The 16,605-nt window shown below is 44.7% G+C and overlaps 1 protein-coding gene across 1 annotated transcript; it reads right to left on the reverse strand.

Annotated features, from left to right (window-relative positions):
* Positions 1-1,714: 1,714 nt before the first annotated feature.
* Positions 1,715-15,070, reverse strand: ankrd24 (ankyrin repeat domain 24; the record flags this gene model as incomplete). Its single annotated transcript, XM_079157438.1, has 22 exons — positions 1,715-1,783; positions 2,794-2,859; positions 3,006-3,170; positions 3,252-3,428; positions 4,486-4,719; positions 5,328-5,644; positions 5,746-6,509; positions 7,195-7,358; positions 8,614-8,792; positions 8,938-9,067; positions 9,181-9,300; positions 9,387-9,503; positions 9,801-9,893; positions 10,136-10,158; positions 10,821-10,993; positions 11,602-11,708; positions 11,924-11,994; positions 12,221-12,278; positions 12,425-12,489; positions 12,571-12,659; positions 12,996-13,126; positions 15,035-15,070. 22 exons carry the CDS (start codon positions 15,068-15,070, stop codon positions 1,715-1,717), a joined length of 3,348 nt encoding a protein of 1,115 aa, XP_079013564.1.
* Positions 15,071-16,605: the final 1,535 nt, after the last annotated feature.

A 16,605-nucleotide genomic window follows, 5' to 3' on the forward strand; every position in this document is an offset into this window, starting at 1 on the left:
GAGTCAGTGCTGGATTTATGAAAGAGCCACACATACTTCTGCCTTTCTGTTTTGTTTCTCCATGATAATCGAGGCACCAAATCCCAGTAAAAAGAAAAGTATTATTATCTTCATATAGACAGTCAAGTGGACATATAATACATTGTCTTGAAAGTTTTATCACATCTACCATAGATATCAGTCATTTGTGTTTGTAAGGACTGTTCATAATTTGTTAAAGACATGCTCGTTGTATAAGCCTGTGGACATTATTGGTCAGATTTCAAATCAATATCACGCCCTGGGTTTAAAACTCTGCATACAAGCTCAGTATATCCATGACTGTATTTCTACAGCCCCTCCAACTTCAGTGCCTTATTCACTACAGAGACAGGCATTCGTGTCAGAGTGTATATAATGTGCATTTATGCTCCTAATGCAAAACACTAGTTTTCTTGCCATGCCAATGAATGACTGAACAAACTTCAGGATGATCAAGCTCTTATACTTGTGAACAGTCGTGTAAGCTGCTCTTGTTTTGGGCTAAATGTTTAATACTGTCTTCTCCTGTCATGACTGCTGTCTCTCTGTGTGTCCCTAAAAAAAACGATCCCCTCCGTGAATTTCTTAGATGTGAGCCATAGATGGCGCTCCTCTACAGTGATTGATATAAGAGAAAGGGGATTTGGACTTCAAATTAAATCCTTAATTTGTCAGGGAAATGCACCATTTTATCAATTGTCCAAACCCCACATCTGTGTCTTTACCTGTCAATGACTTGCTTGTGTATTTCTGCTCCTGGGCCGTAGTGACGGTAAGCCATGCCAATCTAATATTTTAAAATCGTACTAGAGGTAGGTCACACACTTTTTGCGTTTCTCTCTGTGTCATTAGCAACATATCTTTCACCAGGCCCTTCACTGTTCTTGGCTGCAGCCTCATGAACGCACAGACACGGGGCGGGCTACGAGGCTTTCGGTGAGGTCCAAATGATTAATGTGATTATTTCAGATCTCCCCTTTTGCTTTCTCAGGAATTTCTTGGATCTGTTCTTTGATTAATGGCTTTTTGTCAATAAAACTAATTGAAAAGAGGGTACAATTCAAATGGTAGCTTTGTGATTTGTGAGTAGTCCTATCTGCCCGCTAATGTAGCAGCTCCACAGTAGAGCCCAGCTGTCTAGCACACATGCACACATGCTCCAGCCCAAATTAAGACTTCAGATTTCCATCACCCCCAAAATAGATGCGAGGGACAGTGTCGAAGCTGTTGCTTTGGAAACCTATTGTTTGTTCAATCTACAGTATCTGTGCATGAAGCGAGGTACAAAGAACAGGATCAACAGCGTAGCGGTTTGTTCTTCTTTTTTTTTTATTATAATAATATTGTATAAAATCAAAATGCTTTTCACACAATCAATGCACATCTTCTACATTCTACACTCTCTTTTCACATTCACTTTCTGCTACCACACACCCCTGATTTATAGGCTGCTGTCATTTAACTTATCCAGCCATGAAGGCACTCTACAGTTCTGTTTTTCACTGTTTGCTTATCGGTCAAGCCTTGCGGCTGTTGTTTAAGTTACTGTATTGTACACATGCAGCTATGTCTGAACACAGATCAGTTGTATTTGGCTTCCTAGACGAGGTTTCTGTGATGCTGTTCCCACAGGTTGCTGAGCTGGAGCTGCTACATGCTGGAGGTGGAGAGAAACCTGCGGACGTTATGAGGTTCAGTGTCCCGGCTGTGACATCCTCAGGATTTGGAGAAGCAGACCCTGCACCTCTTCATCCATACGGCCCTGCTGGGCCACACACACCAGTGTAAGAAAATGAAGTTTCTACATCGTATTCCACATTGTTGTTTTGTTTTGTTCTATGAGCACAGGCAGAGCCCCCATAACAGGCTCTCTAGGTTTACCCACTCATCCTTGCAGAGCAGCAAACTGAAATTTGAAGGATCAGCTAAAGAAAGACTGCCTTCAAGCTGGCCATGAACCCCAAAAAACTGTGCATGAAGAGAAGGAAAGTGGGGGGCTAACACTACCACCGAAAAGAGATGCTATCCCACTATGGCAAGCAGCCATCAAGCCACCAATCATGCTGACTAGGACGGAGAGGCTTTTGTTGATTATGCTGTTCTTACGATCAGATTGCACGGATTGACTGTAACGCTATAGGCCTCTTTCAAAGTGTGAAAACACAAACCCAGGAGAGAAGTAATGTGCTCATGTACAGTCTGTACACCCGGGAACCTGACACCTTTAAATGTGTTGAGCAAAGAAATATGAATAATATGGTCATTTAATCGCAATGCCTGATGCACCAGGAAGAGAGATTAAGCACACGGACCAGCCCTACCCATGCATCCCTAACCTGCTAAAAGCATAAATAAGAAGCCAACAGATCTCTTTAAGGTCAACGACACCTGAGCAATCTCTAATTACAACCAACATGACAAAAGAAATGGCTATTGTGTGCACCGTGGTTGTGGAATATGATTAAACTGATAGAACGAGAGAATGAGTCGAGTCCTTTTTGCCTGCACCTCTTCTGAAATTTCCTCCACTTTTATCTGGTAAGCAGAGATGGTGGACAGATCACTCTTAATGGTCCGCACCACAAAGGGGGACAAACTCAAATCCAGCAGTCAGTGCCGTTCACTGAGCGCCTGAATGTTGAACGTAGAACATTTCATTGATCCATCCATCATGAGATCCACGCATACACACAGGGAAACCTTTTTTACACCTCATAACATAGGGTTCGGTCTTAGTTTGTGCTCTGGCGCAGATGTGTGCATTCAACTCACCTGTACAGCTGCCAGTAAATGCGTACGATATATAGTCACCACCTGTTTGTGCTTTCTCTCCCAATCCTGCAAAAGGGTCACAGAAAATGTAACTGTCATGTCTGTTTTGTTGTTTTTATAGATGATGGTCTGAAGAAGTGAGAAAAAAAGTATTTTGGAAATCCTGTTTTTGTCTTCACTTCACACATCCCTAGTGTCAGTGCTCTCCTCACCTGGAGCTGCTGGGTGAGTATGGCGATCCTGTTCTGCAGTGCCACTTGCTGCCCGGGGTTGCCATGATGGGTAGATGAGGAGGAGGAGGTGGTGATGCCCAGAGGAGGTGACAGAGCTCCCAGGGCCTCCTTTAAACGAAACATCTCCTTGGACAGCTCTGTTATCTGCACAAAGACAGAGGGCATGAGTTTGAGCCACTTCAAAAGGTGCTTTAACAGCAGTTGTTTGGCCATCTGAACTCTCACCTTGCGGTCCTTCTCCTTGACCAGGCCCTGGGATTCCTGGATGCCCTTGTGGAGCTCCTGGATGTGGCTGGATTGGGCCTGTAGGTCGGCTAGCTGCTGCTGCACCGTGGCCAGCTGGGACTCCGCGGCCTGTCGCTCACTCTTGTTAAACAGAGCCTCCCTCTGCACCTGGAACACCTAGACCAGTAAAACCACCAGCGGCACCTTGTCACTTCAGCAGGGCAGTCCGTTTGATCACGTCTAAAAATTCTGATGCTTTCCGCTTTTGCAGAAGTGGAGGCTGATCCAGGAGCACTGGAGTTTGGTATTTAAAGGTTGCTGCCGTAATTAATACCGTTCATACAGACAGATATACACACTCCAGGAACTATTTACCTGTGCCGGTGGTAGAAAAGCTTCTCCACCACTTTGCTGTTTGGTTTGGTCTTTGACATTTCCATAGTAACATCTCATGCTATACCTTGTCTTGTTTCCTGATTTAGAGGGTGAACATACCCTCTTCTTGAGTAAAATCTAAAATATTTTTCTTCAACCTCATTATTCCCCCAAACCACTGAATTTTTGCTGAAAGGAAACTCCTGTTTCCCATTGTAACGGCTCTCTCTTTGATTGTCGCACACCCACGCTAGAGTGCACATAGATACAATAAACCAAGCTACAGTAAATATATACGCATTTTCTTTTGTTGCTTTATCTCAGGGGAAATGTGACTTTGTGACGATACTGCCTCCATTATCAGCATCAATGTACTTACTATGTGTGTCAACACAAAATCCTACTTTTGGATTTTGTTACAAACAGCCTGTGTTTTTGTTATTGAATCCCTTCTACTTTTAGCAGGACTCAATTTATGAAGAGCTTAACAGTGTAATGTGGCCCCTTATTAACCTCTGTGTTTGCCGACTTGAGTCGGAGAGGCAATTACCCAGTTTACAAAGTGAGAGTTTTTATGGAAATGACTTTTGAAGTGTCATTAGCAGCCTATAGTGCACATACAACAGTACTTCATTGCATCAGTAGGCCCATGTACAGAGGGATCAATGAAACAGAGGGAAGTACTGAATAGAGAAAATAATACACACATGAATAATGTAGAGGCAGGAAAAAGGCCTTCATGGAACACAGCTCACTTTGTGGCAGGCACAATAACATCTAATGTGGCTTTAGATGGCATTTGAAGAGATTGGACAAGGCAGACTCAATAACACACATGCGTATGTACACACACACACACCTCAGTGCAGGTCTTCTCGTGTTTGCGAGTGAGATCGTTGAAACGGGCTGCGGCGGCGTTGATCTCAGCCTGCAGAGAGAGACGCAGGGCTTCGTGGTCCTCCTTGGAGATCAGACCCTGTTCTGCAGCCTTCTGGGACTTCAGCTCCCTCAGCTCCATCTCCTTCTCGAGAAGAGCCTCCTGGGCTGCTGCTGCACTGCTCTCACCGGCCTGTAGGGAGTGCTGGAGCTCTGCCTAAAAGACAGAACGCACAAGGATTACCTGATTCATTCTTATGCACAGTCTGACCAGCAACATACTTAGAAAGCCAGAGCAAAATACTCTTACATCTTAAGTTAAATATGTGTAACAACCCATTGGATTATAATTCCTTCTAGTTCTACCAACTAACAGTAAAAAAAATAAATAATGATCAACAGCTAATGTTGTACCCCCTTGTTAATCAGACAACACAATAGAAACAGTTAAAAGCAGCTGCTATTAACAAATCAGATGCTTTAACTTGTGTGTCCCTTCACTGGTGCTCGGAAACATTAACACTTTTGTCCACAAGGACAGACAAAATCAACAGAAACTGAAAGTTCCTTGTAGTAGCTTTAACATTTTATTTTGACACATGTTGCCTTTAATAAATATTGTGCCTCCAGGCAATTTGAAAATTGCAGTGCTCCCTCAGCTCCCTCAGCACAATATTGTGATTTTGATACATTTTTGATTAATTGTTCAGGCCTACCTTCGTCCAAGCCTGTACGCCTGCATATCCTCACTATTTCTAAATCATTTTGACTGAACTGCAACTCTAGATCAGTGTCATCATCAGATTTGTTTTGATTCCTGCTGACCTTGACTTTCTCATGCTCCTCTTTGGGTACGGCATCCTGCATGGCCTGCAGTTTGGCCTCTAGTCCGGCCGCCTGCTCCTCAGACTGACTACTAAGGGTCTTCTCAGCTTGGAGCTCTTGCAGAGTCTGAGCTAGCTGCTCTGATACCGCGGAGAGCGCCTCCCTATGTTTTGAGAGTGGCACTGCGTCTTTCAGCTGCAGGGAGTCCTGTGCCCGGTTCTCCCGCTCAGCACACAGACAGTCCAGAGCCTGGGCTGCTTCCTGCCTGGCAACCTCCAGTTCTTCTCTCACGGCTGCCATGGTGCGTCTGGAGTGCTCTGATTGGACAGAGGTCATGATCATTCACAAAACGGAGAGAAAAGTCAATAATCTTGCATTTTACTTGGATGCTTAAAGTAGGAAAAACAACACCGCACACCTGATATGCCCGAGCTCTCTGAATGCTCCTCCTCTTCTTCCTCCTCCTCGTCATCTCCGCGTGGAGGAGGCCTGAGTCTCTCCAGATCCAGGAGTGCATTGTTGAGCCTTCTGGCCACGTCCGACCTCTCCCTGGCCAGCTGCTCACACTGAAGCCCCAGAGTGACCTGCACCTCCTCCAACTCGGAGCGGGGCACACACTTCCTCAGCTCGCCCTCTAGCTCTCCCAAACGCTCCTGGAGACGACGGACCTGGTCTCCATCTCCTGCTGCTCCTCCATCTTTCCCCGATGTCCTGCCCTCTGCCAGGGCTGCCTCCAACTCAGCGACTTTGTCACGGAGGCCCTTCACTGTCTTCTCGCCCTCGCCGTCTTTCTCCCCTCCTTCTTTCGCGGGCTTTCTCTGGGACAGAGCAGCACGGAGTTCCTTTACTTTCTCCGTCAGCTGTTTGATTGTGTCACTGTCCCGGCTGCTCCGACCTCCCTCTTCGGCCAGTCTCTTAGCTAGCTCCTCCTCTAGCTCCGTCACCCTCGTTCTCAGCTGCTGTGCCTCCTGGTTCGGACCCTCCTCTGCGGCCCCAGCACCTGCTGCGGCAGTGTCCCCTTCACCACACTCCACAGAGAGCACCCCGAGGCGCATCTGCTCTTTCAACTCCTCCCGCTCAGACTGGGAGGAGGCCAACTGCTCCTTTAGCCCTCGCAGCTTCTTCTTAAGAGCCTCCACACTCTCTGCATCTGCACCTCCTTCCTGAGACTTCTCATCACCACTGCAGAACAAGACAAAGAATGGTAATTGTTCCAGCACTAACTCAAGCAATAACAACATGTTTAACATCACACCATAAACCCATGCTAGGGGTTATTTCCAGTACTGATCAACATGTAGATAATATGCAGGATTAATCGTTTATGAGAAATGGCAATCGCAATTTTACAAAGCAGACGATGACGCTTGATTTGTTTGATGAACAGTCCAAAAACCCAAGGATATTCAATTTCAACATATAAAGACAGAAAACTTTCAAATGAGAAGTCGAAACAAACAAACTTTTGGTCTTTTTTGCTTGACAAATAATTTGCTACATCGACTTATCGATTACCCAGCAAATCATTTAAACATTAGTCTACATCTCACGGAATATAACACATTAACACTGTATTATTGAAGCGTACAACTGCAACCTGTGATTATCCAAATACACATATCAGTAGGAGGTCCAAATACCATCAAATATATGATGTCATGAGTGCACCTTTTGCCCCTAAGCCTCCAGTGCACTGCAGGAAAAATCTAACTAATCAGCACTTTTAAAAAATGGCCCTCAGACTTTAGAAATGATGGAAGCAAAAGTGAGCACATCTCAGAATAAAAGTCCTGATCTGATTCCGTAGAGCTCCAGTGAATGTGTTCTGTGATGGCCACTTGAGTTTGTATGAATTAAGCAATCATACCAGTCCTCTGCCACGCCGGAGGCCTCGTATGAAGCCTGGGCCTGAGAGAGGCGCTCCTGAAGGACTTCAAACTCCTTCCTCAGGGTCTCATACTGGACTATAGGGACAAAGTCCGAGCTGGAGCTCTGCATGTCTGTGTCGTCCTTCTCAAACATCTCCAGCATCTGTGCACAACACGGAGGAAATTATAGTAACATATGGAGGTTGTCACCATTCAGTAACTGTGTATCAGTCGATGTGGAGATTGGTACTGTAAGCTAAAAATGCATCATTTACATGTAGTGCCCTGAGAGTACACTTCACATTTCAGTAAAACCTTTAATGTTAGGCTTGTAAGTAGGTGAGCACCATCGACTGCAGGTACTCGTCCAGTGATTTACTGGAGGACTTGTACTTGATTGTATTTGAGATTGAAAAAAAATGTTCAAAATCAATGCAGCAGCAGAATTTAAATCCTATTAATTATACATATGGGTTTCTGTCATAAATGCATAAATCATTTATAAATTGAAGGCCACGCAGACATAACCCTGGTTACATCACTTTAAGTTATTTTCTCACTCTTGACAAAGCTCCTCCAGAGCCACAGAAGACAGTACACAACTGTTTTTACAGGCTAAAAAGGACTCTCAATGACTAGTAAAACTGACATTTATGTGTAAAACTGGTAGAACTGCTCTTTAATTAACTTAATTAAATATGAGTTATGGAATCAATCCACCATTTAAATCCCAGCAGGAGGTTTTGGTTCTAGTTTAATCTTTCACTTTGCGCTCGTGTCTCCTAGATCGCTTCTACTCATACAGTGGAGAATGAACCACACGAGAACAGAATACTTCTGTATACTAACTTCTGTGCTTCAACCAGCATGACCCAGTTAGTAAAGAATGTCTACAAACTGGCCCCCCGTGTCTGCATCTGATGCTGTCGTCTTCTATTTATACCTGTATGGACACAACTGCCTCACTGCATGAGTGTACCACAGTGTGGCGTCATGAAGTTAAAGTGGCCGTGACTAATGTTTGAGTCAGGGACATTCAGCCACTCCTGAGCCAGCATGAGGGGGAAGCACTTAATAATGACATCACTATCAAGCTTTCTTTTTTAAAGATGCCCTCGGACTGTGTGTGTGTGTGTGTGTGTGCAGATCACAAGGTTAGCAAAAGAAAAATCTTATTATGTGTCTGATTATTTCAATTGCTTTTTTCTTTTCGTTTTGTTTAGTTTTACATTTTTGTGATATTATCTTGATGAGTATGTGTGTCAGAGAGAGAAATAAAAGGAAGGTTATGTTTGTGTGCTTTTAACTGGGGCATGCCAGTTGAATGAGTATTTTTTTTGTTGTATATGCGTGATTGGTTGTAAGTGCGTTCATTCGTTAGGCGTGTTTTTGTGCATTTGTACGCTCTCTGACCGCACCTGCACTTTGAGAGCTAGTTCAGAGTTTTGTGAGGCAAGTTCCTCTATTTGTTTACGCAGCTCAGCAACAGTCCCCGGGTCTCCGGGGACAGGGGAGGGGTTGGCCGAGTCTGCGTCTCCTTGAGAAGTGGCCTCATCCTGAGCAGGGGAGGCTCTGGAGCGCTTGGAGAGCAGCTTCTCTAGAGGGAAAGTTAAAGAGAACCAACAACAATAATCAATCCTTGTACTTCCTGATGGGATACACACGGGACTGCCCATGTGGAATAGCGGGGAAGTACATGCATGCTCTCTATCAGGCTCTGGGAAGCACATGAAAACACATACCTGGGAAGTCAAACATTTCATCCATGTCCTCAGAGTCACTGGCCCCAATACCATGGCCTCCCTTCAGCTCATCAAGCAGCTTGTCTCTCTCTGCCTCGGTCTCCTTTAGATGCCGCTTTAGTTGGGACAACTAGAGTGCACACGCACATGTAAGAAAAATGGTGGTTATAACAAGCAACCCTAAGTCTTCACAAATGCGCTGTTTTCTCTGATACAGGTGTTTCCGCAGGATGTGTGTAGTACCTCCTCCAAGGCAGAGAGGGCGCTCTGTTGCTGCAGCTCAAGGGCTTTGATCTTCTGGAGCAGACGGCCTCTCTCCTGACGCAGTCGGCGAATCTCCTCAAACACCTCTTCATCCTCTGCCTTACACGGACAACCACAAGAAGTGTGAACACCTGATAAAGTCTGCTTTTCATGTTACATGGCAAATCAAGATTTACAGTGCTAACCTGGGCTGATTGCTGTGTTTCTGTAGGCTGGGGAGATGGAGAAAGAGATTTGGGCTCAGGGGACTGGGCAGATGGAGCAGGACTCCGCGGCTTTGGAGAGGGTGGCAAACCCTGGATCTTTGTGATGGGAAACAGAATAAAATGAATCTTTGTTATTCATCAAAGACATAATATTCTTTAGTTAATCTCTCGAGACGCAATATTGTACTACAGAGATATTACCAAAGGGATTAGCATCTATTACGGACACTTGTTTGCTCTCACATAGTAGTAGTGGTAGACACCGTTTCTTTTTATAAGGGTGAAGACTGATGTTAAAGGTGAATGGACTACATATATATACGCTCTACTTGTGTGTGTGTGGGGGGGGAGATCAAAAGTGTTTTCCATCCAGTGAGAGTTTTCTCACAGTACCTGGAGAGGAGAGCGGGGTGGTGGAGGAGCTTTCCGTTTGCGGGGTGTAGTGCCCCCTTGCATTGATGAGGCGCCTGAGGGGACTTGGGGGGGCTGCGTGGGGGTGGGAGGTTGATCACAAGACAAGCAGAGCTCAAACTCAACATAAAACGCAAAAATTGAGAAAAACCAAGTTAAGACAAAGGGTTTGCAACAAAGAGGACAAAACAAAAAGAAAGCAGCCCACAAAAAATAATGACCTCATATTGGAAAACATGCACAATATGATCGGCCCAAGTGGGCCATGATCTCATTTGACGGAGGGAGTGATCCAACACGCAGCTATGCAACATTACCTCTTCGCCTGCGCCCTCAGGAGCTTCGTACGCAGAGGGAAAGAAAACACACAGCAGGACACTTTAACCTCAAAAGCTCTCACTTCCTGTCTCTTTTCTAGTTTGTATTAGTATCATCCATGTGTCTTGTAGTTTTTTTTGTACTAAAATCTCCAATTATAGAATAAAACTAATGTGGTCAGGCATCCTATGCACACCAAATTCTCTCCTTGATCTCCCTTTCAAACCAGCCACACATCTGTTTTCCATATAGCAGCAATGTCTTTGTTGGGAGATAAAAGTGGAAAAAGCCCCTCTCTCTCTCTCTCTCTCTCTCTCTCTCCCTCTCTCTCTCTCTCTCTCTCTCTCTCTTTTTTTCAAACCCCACTTCACAATCACACCCAGCTGTCCTCCTGATCCACTTCCTACTATTACAGTTTCCCTGGAGGAGTAGAGTCACAGCCAGGATCCAGAGCAGCACAGCCACAAACAGAAGCCACAAACTGGATCTGAGGATCTGTTACATGTTGCTGCCACGTGTTTCACATCATGCTGCCACTTTATATTTAAAAAACAAATGCTGTCATAAGCTGTTTCATTTACATTTATGATAATATGATTATAAAGAGTGTGAACTGTCAAAGGACCCTTGTGAGATCTTCAATCACGTCTATCTCTCCAGGTGACTTCAAGCCTCATACTGTACCTGGAGATGCTCCGTCCCGCAGTATTTGCATGATGCGGTGGTTGCCCGTTGTTACACTGTAGTCGGTAGCTTTGTGTCCAAGGGCGTCAACCAGCTGCGTGTCGGCCCCGCCTCTCAGCAGAGCTTCTACGGTCTCAACGCCGTCGCTCTCACACGCCAGCATCAATGCGGACCTGCGATTCCACACGAAACATCATAGTTCAACAGGAAAACAGCCTTACTGAGGAAACTAACAATGCAGTCGAATTGCATACATCAATTTCAGACTGATAAATCATCAGTCTGTGAGTCATTAGTAACGCTTAAACCCACCGAACTCTATTTTCAATTTGGTCACAGATTCCAAAGATACTGATCAGATTGTGATTCAGGATGAATTGCAGGAAAAGGCATTGAAATATTTTCCATTAGATACAATGATGTGGCCTGAACAAATGTCTCTAATAATCCTCTCCAAGCAGATATCCAAAGCTAAACTGAAAGCTCTTGGTCCCTGCTGGAGGTCTTGACCTGCATCCTTCCAAATCTACCCAAAGCTCTGGAGACTTCTATGGGAATCCTTCCCGTATCCTGAGCCAGACAACCCCACTGCTGTGAGAGTAATCCTGCAGAGGTTTATTTGGTTCTAGCACAGCTAAGAAAGCTGTTTCATGCCGCAGTCGGCCTCAGCAGGCCGTCATTCCAGCTGTCAAAGCTTCAGCAGCAGCTACAAGAGAGCAATCCGGATCCAGTCGTCCCGCTTGCCTCATCAAACCCCAGAGTAGTATTAACAGTCCAGTACCTTCCCTGGTTGTCTTGTATGTTTGCATTGGCACCTCGACCAAACAGAAAGACACACAGCTCCACTCTGCTCATCTGAGCCGCTAAGGTCAGAGGGGTGGCCCCGTCCTGACAGAGAGAGATACACAGGATCATACAAACATCATGCAGCAACAACACATTTTACATGTTTGATAATGATGTCTAAAGTACTACATAAGAGCAAATAAAGTAGGTAAATAAAAAGTTAATACTGATTCATTTATTTATTCATCTCACACAACAATTCAAGACAAAGAACGCAGCCCAAACTTTATTAAAACTATTCAAACCCTTCAACATACCTCATCCTGGACATTCAGATCAGCTTTAAAATCCCACAGGGTCTCACAGCAGGACAAGCAGCCACTGACCGCTGCAGGAAATGATCACAATTATAATCAATATCAGGTGTTTACATACAGCAACATGTAGCGGCCTTCGAGAAACGCAGTTTAAAGTCTAGCTTCAGTGTTCCTTTACACCTGCTTACTTTTAATATTTAAAACATGTCGGATGGGATCTATGAGGAGTATTTGTTGTATGCAAAGTTACTGTTTAGTATCAAAACTGGTGTCATAATGTAGATCATTAACTGGGACCTGCATGATGAAGCGGTGTCCTCCCAATGGTGTCGAGGCAGTCTACTGCTAATCTCTCCTGTCGGGTAAAAAAAAAAAAAAAAGCAATAAGCAGTGGAAGATAAACCATCTGTAAAACGGTCTTAAAATTCGAGCTTGCATTACCCATTAATATTTTACCGTATTCGTTGGTTAACCTGAAAATACCGTCATTCTGTGTTTTACCTGTAAGAGTCTTTTCAAACACTCTGATTGGCCGTTTTTGGCTGCGAGGTGAAGCGCGCTGAAGCCTGCAACCGGTTACGAAACAGACATTTATAAACAATTCATGACAGTTCATGAGATAAAACATGTATTTTATAATTCCCTACCGGCACCATCAGTGACGTTGGCGTCTGCTCCGTGAGAGATGACGACCTCCAGACAGTCCAGCCGGCCTCGGGATGCACAGAGGTGGAACCTGCCGGAAGGACGAAGGATAATACACATGTCACAAGTAGATGAGAATCGGTTACCATATAAAATTCAGAGAATTGTTCAGCTCCAACTGCTGATTCCACTCATCCACTTTATTTTTAGTGCAAGAAAAAGTAGGCAATACATCTTCACCGTTTAGGTATTTCCATGGGAAATTACTTCGCTGCTGCACAATAAATGATGTGTTTCACGTGGCCAGGAGCAACAACAGCGGTTATTAAAAATAACCACAACACTAATGAGTGAAACTGAAAGGAATACAAACATAAGGCATTTACTTCTAATAAATAAAAAGGTAAACACTAGGTGCCCAACTCACGCTGACTTGCCCTCGGCATCCAGTTTGGTGGGACAGAGGCCTTTTTTGACGATGAGAGCGGAGACTTTGTCGGGCTCATTCTGCTCCACAGCCTGCAGGAGCCTCTCATCACTCTTGCTCCAGTCCTGACTCTGAGGGGGACCAAGTCAGAGAACGGGTCACCACCCTGAACCGCCCCAAGGGAAACTGATACCACACAGCATATCTCATAACACACAAAACAATAGATGACTGGGCAGCTGAAATAAATATAATGCTGTTAGAATGGTGCCCAGAGATACAAGTTTTATAAGTAACAACATGCTACTTTAAAGACAGAAATATCTTAAAATAGAGGGATATTTCCTTTCCTATCCCTGTGATTTGTAGATAAAGAGAGAAGATACCTACTGGCAGCGGCAGCAGGCTGAAACAAGGACAGAACCGCTTCATCAGGCTAAAAACAGGCTGCTGAGGATCCATACTGCTTAGCAGGGCATCACACACACACACAGCTAAATACAGCTAAATACAGCCACAGAGTACCAAGCCACCGCTGTGTGTCCTGCCCGACAATACACACTGCCGCCTCGCTACATAACACAGTTACATTCGATACTGCAGAGAACTCTGCCACCCATAACTTTCTACCAGATACCCTTCAGAGGTCACAACAACGTCATAGTATAGATTTACATACCGGAGAATTTATGCTATCCTCAAGCTCACACCTCCATTGAAATCAAATAGCTCGCCACACAAAAAACTCTGACACACACTCACACACACACACAGTATCCCTGCTATATGTTGCTCCCTGTCCGCATCCAAAACGCTATCCCATCATCCTGCCTCAGCTGCTAGCAGGGACAGAGCCGGTCTGTCCACTGCACCTCACACACTGCCACCTCCTTCCTTTTCCTCACTGTCCTCCTTTCTCTAACCTAATAATTTCTTTGCAGCCTACTTCTCTGTAGCAAGCGTCCTCCTTCTCTCCAATTAGTTTTTTTTTTGTGTCAGGTCCTGCACGGTACCCCCCCCCCCCCCCCCCCCCCCCCCCCCCCTGGCAGCGTCATACTGTAGATCTGTTTCTCTGCAGTTACAGAGCAGGGCCTGTGTGATGCGAGGACTCAGCAGAAAGAGGAGAAACAAGCTGGCTCGCTTCTGCAAGTTTGGATGGTCATTTACGTGGCAGAAGGGGGGACATCATGAGGCAGACAAACAAGCTCAAATCTCTAGTCTCTTAGCTTATGGAGAGTATGTGTCTCTCAGGCTATACGGGGAGGTTTATTTGTGTGGAAAACCCTGGGAGATGTATTCTTAACTTCACTGGCTACTAAGTGAAACCACTCATCCAAAGGGATCATGCTTGTCACCGCTGTAGTGGTAATTACTAACGCTAACAGGGAGGTCGAGTTTCTCCAGAAGGCGACGGACACTAACAGGCTGTAATGGTGCTAAAAGCATCACCAGGATCCAAATGCTCAGACCACACTGTAGAGCCAGCGGTTGCTAGTTTCTCTGCCTCCACCAGTGCTGCAAGGTCACTGACCCCAGTGTGTCGGCCTGCAACAAGCAGCTCGCTACATGGAGCAGGCAAAAAAAAAGGAGAATCCTAAAAATGAAGTACATCAGGGAACAAGGTTAAATCGCACATTACAAAACCCTTCAGAGTAGCACCGGGGTGACAGCAGGAAAGTGGGGTTCCTTTGTGTGTGTGTGTGCGCGCACATGTGTGAATAATTGAAGGCTACCTGAGATCTCTGGTTATAGCAGCAGTCTGGAGACAGCCCTGCTCTCCTGCTGCTCAGTGACACTGAATCCCAGGGTCCCCCCATTCACACACACACACACACACACACACACACACACACACACACACACAAAAGGAGCAACTTGGGATCTATATAGATGACGAGGAGCAGGTGAAAGCTGTAATATTAGGTTAAAACACAGCTTGTCATGGCTTATATCTCTAAATAGCTTGTAGCACACAGGTGTACTACTTTTAAATACATCCAACTGTAACGCTCCACATGGCATCAACAGATGGCTCTTACCTCAGTCTTTTTAAACTTTGCCTTCAGACTCTTCATAATGGCTTGATGGCCTCCGTCTCAACACTAACACTGCAATGAAAAAAGCAAAGTGTTATTGTAAGCAACAGCTTCAGGCTGTGTCTTAAAGTGGTTTATTTACCCATCACTAAGTGATCAACAGTTGTCCCAGCAACATTGCAACATCATGGTGCTCCAACATTTTAGGAATACATAAGGAATGTGCCAACGCCAGACTATTATAACCCAGTTAATTATAATATTATAATACAGGTAATGTTGTCAACACACATGTATAAACTGACCTGCTAAACCTGTGGAGGACAGTCCAGCTCCAGGTGAGTTTTCCTTCTGTACCATCAGCGGCGCGCAGCAACACACCATCGTCACTGCTGCCTGCCGGACAGCAGCAATGCACCCGCCCCCATCGTAAATCAACCAATCAGCATTGCGCAAAACACCGGATCAGCGTTTGATTGGCGATGATGGATGGTATGTACTGTCGCGTGCGGGACATCTAGCACAACGTGGTAGTAAAGTGCAGTGCTGTTATTTTGGGTTTAACAGGCCAGAGTTAATGGTAGAGAAGCATTCCGTGTTGTCCAACTTTGTCATTGCGTCGGTAGCTCGAGCACACGCTTCAACGCAGGGGGGTGGGTTTATGAGAAAGTTCATTATTTTGGACATTTTCAACCAATCATTGAAACGGTATAGTGAATTTAACCAATGGCAACACTGGAGGAGCTGAACCCGGAAGCAACTACCTTTGTACTGTAATAAAGAGCGAGGTGAGTGAAACATGTATACAATACTTCGATGCAGGGCATAACTAAATATTACTCTACGAGTCTGGGTGCTTGTGAGCTTAAATACTTTAATAAATTGATATTTTACTGAAGTCCTGGCGTTAACTCCTTTGTTTTCATCCACGTTGCCCAGTTCTTGGTCGTGAATGGATACGAATTACGTTTTTTTTTTTACCTAATACATAATTCACTTTATCAAACTTCTATTTTTTTGTATTACTTTCCCAAACTATCAAGTAAAATTAGACTTGCCTCAAAAAATAGAAACGATACATGTAATACACTCTAGCCACCAAAGGAGGGCAGTAAATGCACAGCAGAGGAAAACTACAGAAATGAGTCTTTCAACTGTGAAGCCTCTTTTCTAACCCCTAAATTCAACCGAAAGACTCACCACGGTCATGCAATGTATGACCTTAAAGGATAACTTTTATTGATGTGTGTCAAGTTGTACATGAATGTCTACGGCCGCTCGTGCTCTACGGCATGATTGTGTAATTAATGAAGCTGTTAAAAAAAAAAAAAGCAACAACTTAAAAGTTTGGAGAAAATGTCACATCCATATTTAGCCCTTTATAATGAGGGAGTCTTATTAATTATCTGAAATATTCCACTGCGCCTTGTTGTTTTCTGTTTGATTCAATTACACGTTTGGCTCCTATGAAACAGTCCTGTCTGTCTGCCTGTTTGTGATGCTCTCTCACTGTGGGAGAGAGCCTGATTTTTCCATTTCTGTTTTCCTCTCTCCCCTGTGCTCTCCATGTGTTT

Source organism: Pholis gunnellus (genome assembly GCF_910591455.1).
Source record: "Pholis gunnellus genome assembly, chromosome: 4".
NCBI classification, from domain to species: Eukaryota; Metazoa; Chordata; class Actinopteri; order Perciformes; family Pholidae; genus Pholis; species Pholis gunnellus.